This window comes from Myotis davidii, unplaced genomic scaffold, assembly GCF_000327345.1.
Source record: "Myotis davidii unplaced genomic scaffold, ASM32734v1 scaffold1134, whole genome shotgun sequence".
NCBI lineage: Eukaryota > Metazoa > Chordata > Mammalia > Chiroptera > Vespertilionidae > Myotis > Myotis davidii.
The window spans coordinates 745,267-750,764 of NW_006286229.1; the positions used below are offsets into that span (position 1 = coordinate 745,267).

Sequence of the window (5,498 nt, forward strand, 5' to 3'; positions counted from 1 at the left end):
CTCCTCATTTGGTTTGCAGAGGTTCCTAACTAGTCTTCCTGCCACTAGTGTCTCCCTCCCTTTAGCCATCTTACATTCAGCCACTTGAGTTAGCTCTTGGAAGCACAGGTCCTGTGCCCAGCCCCTACAGGATAAAGACCCTCACCAGAATGTGCTGTAAACTCTTAACTGTCTGACTCCCTAATAGACTGTCCATTCCATGAGAGCAGGAACCAGTTTTTTGTTTGCTTGTTTTGTTGTTGTTATTCCTCACCTGAGGATATTTTTTCCATTGATTTTTGGAGAGAGTAGAAGGGAGAGGGAAAGACAGAGAGAGAGAAGCATCCATGTGAGACAGACACATCAATTGGTTGCTTCCCACATGCCCTGACCAGGGCTGAGGATCAAGCCTGCAACGAGGTACATGCCCTTGACTAGAATAGAACCTGGAATGCTTCAGTCTGCAGGCCAGTGCTCTAACCACTAGGATCAGGAACCCATTTTGTTTGCTATACACCCCATGCCAAGCATAGGAACATAGGTACATAGTAAATGTTCAATAAATGTTTGCTGAATAAATAAACGTATCTCATCTCCTACTACTTCCCCTACATAGCCCATGTGCCTCAGCACCTTGAATTGTTTGCCATTTCCTGAATATGACATACATCGCTGCTTGAAATGTTTCCAACTCAGCCCACCCTTGCCGCAAAAGTACCTTTTGGGTCTGGCTTAGTAAAGCTAAGTGCATTCATCTTCTCCAGAACAACCAGAGATTGCTGGATTATCTACAGCTATTACCAGAAAAGCCTGCACGTGCCTACAGTTCTGGCCCAAGTGCCAGACTGGGACCTGTACTGTGCCCAGACGTTTGAGCAATCTAACTCAGGCATTTGGTAATACCCAACCTCGACAGAATAGTGCGGTTTTCTGCCCCTCACCAGGTAAAGACCAGGAAAGCATTGGCATCTGGGATTTATGTCCCTTCCACTCAAATTTCCACTGGTTTAGGGAGAAGGAGTCAGAAACCAAATCAGCAGCTATCTCGGATTCCTGGCAGGACACAGTTTAAGTGACCGTGAAGAGAGTTGGTGGATTTGTTTACTAGCTTCCCCGCTCACAGCAGGCTGATAGGCCAAAATATAATTTGAATTCAGAACCAATTGATTTCTTCCTCCACTCAGGAGTGTCACCTTCTGGACCAGGTGTGGTGGTCATGCAGCTGAATGTCCCTAATGGACCCCAGTCTCCCCAGAACCCATCCATGGTCCAGTGGAGTCACTGTAAATACTACAGCATGGACCAGCGGGGGCAGAAACCTGGAGACCTCTACAACCCTGACAGTAGCCCGCAGGTGAGTCCTGGCAAGGAGGTGACCAGGTTCTTCTTAGAGAGTAATCTTTGTCGTTGACTGAGCAGCCTCTTTTTGAGGAAAATCACAAGACATAGAGGAGAGCATCTTATTTCAAAGCACCTAGGATCTAAGATGGCAGATGGGACACATACTTGAAAATGCTAAGAGGATACTTAAAATGGTATTTCAAAAAGTAGACACTAAAATAATACATACTAATTAGGGACTAAGGGGGCAGTTTGAAAGAGCAGCCTGACTTTGGCAGAGTTCAACAAGAGAAGTTTCCTGAGGCAAGTGAATTTAAGCCAAGCCAAAGAAATAACATTCAGAGAGTAATGTTTAGTGTTTATGTGATGTGTGCTCTTTCCTCCCACAGGCCAACACACAAATGAATAGCAGCCCCGTCACATCTCCTACCCAGTCTCCAGCACCCTCTCCTGTCACCAGCCTCAGCAGTGTCTGCACAGGACTCAGTCCGCTTCCCGTCCTTACACAGTTCCCCCGGCCCGGGGGTCCAGCACAGGGTAAGGGGTCAGATTAGGGCTGACTGCTGTCAGATTTCCCCTTCACATCCCATTCCCAAGTGGAGAGATTGAGAGGGTAGCAACAGGCAGGGAGCCAGTGTGGCTGGTCGTCCAATTCTGGGAGCCAACTCTTTTTTTTGTTTTGTTTTTAATCCTCACCAAAGGATATATGTATTGATTTGGGGGGGGCGGGGGAGAGGGGGACGACAGAGAGAGAGAGCAAGCAACATCAATGTAAGAGAGAAACGTCAATTGGCTGCCTCCTGCATGTACCCCGACGGGTCAAAACCACAACCATTTGGTGTACAAGACGACACCCCAACCAACCAAGCCACCTGGCCAGGAAGAGCCAACTCTTATTTTAACATCCCTGTTTAGACCAAGGACACTTGCCCCTCTTTATTTTATTTTTTTAATATATTTTTATTGATTTCAGAAAAGAAGGAAGAGGGAGAGAGATAGAAACATCCATGATGAGAGAGAATCATGGATCGGCTGCCTCCTGCAAGTCCCCCACTGGGGATCGAGCCCACAATCCAGGCATGTGCCCTTGACCAGAATCAAACCTGCGACCTCTTGGTGCATTGGATGACACTCAGCCAACTGAGCCGCACTAGCCAGGGCCCACTGAACTTTCTAATGAACGAAAGAGTTCAACCCCTCATTACTGAGTCTGAGGCCTAGGAGTATGGGCTGTGTCAGACACAGCATAGTTTTAGAAGAGGGAATGCTGGGTTTGAGTTGAAAGACTTGGCTTCATATTTAAATAAGTAGCTTTGTGATGTTGAACATGTTACTTAAACTTGGAACCAGACCTCAGTTTTCTAATCCATAGAATAGCCTCAATCACAAATATGATGGGAATCATCTTAATCTGCTTTCTGCCTTGGTTGTCACAAACAGTATAAAAATAAGATGAAAATGTAGTTTAAAAACTTTTACACTGTTTAAAACATTTCTAAAATATATTTACCAACAATAATAGCTAACACTAATAGTGCTTAGTATGTATCATGCATTGCTGTAAGTGCTTTACATTTCTTATATTCATTTAACCTTCCCAACAACACTAATGAGGGGAAAACATACCCAACATTCCATTTTCAGTAACGGAGCCAGGATATGAACCTAGGCAGTCTGGCTCCAAGTCTGTACTCTTGCCTGCTACACTGTATGCTGACATGAGACAGAAAATTTATGCCTGGATAAGGGGTGGGGAGAATCTATATAAGAAATAAAAAACATGCCCTGGCTGGTTTGGCTCAGTGGATAAAGTGTCAGCCTGCAAACTGAAGGGTTGCAGGTTCAATTCCAGTTAAGGGCACATGCCTGGGTTGGGGGCTCAATCCCCAGTAAAGGGGGTGGGGGTATGTGCAGGGTGCAGTCATTCAATGATTTCTCTCATCATTGATGTTTCTATCTCTCCCTCTCCCTTCCTCTCTGAAATCAATAAAAATATATTTAAAAAGAAAGGAATGAAACACATTCATAAGGGTCTGTAGGTTTCCTCCAGGACCTTTTGTCTACAGTGGACAAAACCCTTGAAGGATGATGGAACCTAATAGCCCCATTTGTCTGAGATACAGCTGAGACCCAGGCGATTTAGGAGAGAGACAACTCTTAAATCAGTCATATGGGCACTCCTATAATAGAAAAAGTAGAAACAGTATCTATCTCCAAAGCCCCCTGAAATCTTATAAAAATCATACCATAAAGTTCAAACTCCCAGAAAACTATCTGCTCTTCCTTCCTAGGTGATGGGCGCTACTCCCTCTTGGGCCAGCCATTACAGTACAATCTGTCCATCTGCCCTCCTTTGCTCCATGGCCAGTCGACTTACACAGTGCACCAGGTGAGGGTGTCCCCCATCAGCCTTAGGACCATCAGACACCCCTTCTCATCCAGGCTCCTATCTCTGAGCCATCCACCTCAACAGCAGGGTAGAGAAGGGAGACAAAACAGGGAGAGTGGACAGAGTAGGAGGGGCCCACTCCAGCACCCATTCTTCCCACCCCACTCCAGTGTCAAGAGGGGGGTCTCTTTGTTTCTCAGTGTCCACTTGCTGGCCAATCTGACTGCCTGCTGGGATGGGGTCCTCAGGTTTGGGTGCTGCTCCTTAATCTCTCAGACAGACATTGGGATGCAATGTTATCCCAATGTTATCGACCCAGGATGAGCATTATCTTTCCATGTTGAAGGGACAGAGTGGATTGAAGCATGGAAACCGGAGTAAGAGACAAGCACTCAAATCTGCCTCCACTGACCTGGGGATGACAGATGTCGGTGAGTGACAGGATGCTGAATCCCCAAGAGACCGTGCTCACCCCTCCAGGCCTACATTATCAGCCCAGGATGGCTGGGAAAAGCCAGCTGAGGGAGGAGAGTGGAAATGGGAGCCCTTTGTACTAAGAACAAGGAGAAGCTAGAGAAGTGAAGTATTTTTGTTCTCCTTACCAAACTATTCCAGATCCTGGGAAAATGATTCCCAAAAAATTGGGAATAACACAGTGCTGGGGGTTGTTGGGCCTATTATTAACTGAGAATCTTCTGGGAGTGGTCCTGACTTTAATCTAGGATGTGTACCTTTGGTGTCCTATACCCAATTGAAGAGAAGATTGACAAGAGAATATGGGGGAGTGACTCTCCTCCTGCAGGCCTTCCAGACTAGGTATACAGATCTCGGGATTTCTCCTATTTGGAGCAGTTTGCCAAAAAGGAAAGGAGGGGAAGCTGACTTCCCTGGGTGAAATAGAGACTCTATTTGGGCGAATCTCTGGGAAGGGATCTGTGGAACATATTTCAGGTCAGGCTTTGACTTCGTGAAAGAACATCAGCAGAAGCCATACTTCCTTCACAGGAACAGCTCCATGAGAGAACAGCCTCTTCTTGCCTACCTCTCTGGGCCAAAGAGGAAGTTTCCTAGTTTCTTCTAGTCGCCTTGATCAGCGTCAGGATGGTGGGGAATTGGGTTGCCTGGAGAAGGAGGAAAGGGCTAAGTGGGAAAGGCCGGGCTTTTGAGGACATTGTATGTAGACTTGGTCAACTGAATACTTCTCTGCTGGGTCACTGCTCAGTCCTTCCTATTCTAACCCTCTCACAATGTCCTCTTTCCTCTCTTTCCAGTCCTGGGGCGGGTGCTGGAGGTGACAGATCTTCCTGAGGGCATCACTCGTACGGAGGCAGACAAACTCTTCACTCAGCTCGCCATGTCCGGCGCCAAGATCCAGTGGCTCAAGGATGCTCAGGGGCTGCCTGCCGGGGGCGGGGAGGACAGTAATGAGACTGCTGAGAATGGTCGCCATGCAGACCTTGCTGCCTTGTACACCATCGTGGCTGTGTTTCCCAGCCCCCTGGCTGCCCAAAATGCCTCCCTTCGCCTCAACAACTCCGTGAGTCGCTTCAAACTTCGAGTGGCCAAAAAGAACTATGACCTGAGGATCCTGGAGCGAGCCAGCTCCCAGTAAATATGAGGGGAAGGGACTCGCACAGCAGGGGTGGGGCAAGGCGGATAACTCCCTGGCAGACCATGGACAGAGGGAGAAAGGAAGGCGACAGACACTGAACTGGAGCCTAAGACAGTAGGGATGAAGGTAGAAACAGACACTGGCGCTGGTCTCTTCACTCCCTCCATGGGCCCCCTC

At 47.5% G+C, this 5,498-nt stretch overlaps 1 protein-coding gene across 12 annotated transcripts in view; it reads left to right on the forward strand.

The window, feature by feature from the left end:
* R3HDM2 (R3H domain containing 2) overlaps positions 1-5,492 on the forward strand; it is a 126,894-nt gene extending 121,402 nt beyond the window's left edge. For 11 of the 12 annotated variants that reach the window (XM_006757336.2, XM_006757344.2, XM_006757340.2 and 8 more), the window contains 5 exons: positions 1,164-1,333; positions 1,710-1,857; positions 3,612-3,709; positions 4,056-4,140; positions 4,981-5,492. In XM_006757336.2, coding sequence (XP_006757399.1) covers positions 1,164-1,333; positions 1,710-1,857; positions 3,612-3,709; positions 4,056-4,140; positions 4,981-5,321 — 842 coding nt within the window. In that variant the 3' untranslated portion in view covers positions 5,322-5,492. The remainder of the gene's footprint in view (positions 1-1,163; positions 1,334-1,709; positions 1,858-3,611; positions 3,710-4,055; positions 4,141-4,980) is intronic. The other variant, XM_006757337.2, reaches the window with a different exon arrangement.
* Positions 5,493-5,498: the final 6 nt, after the last annotated feature.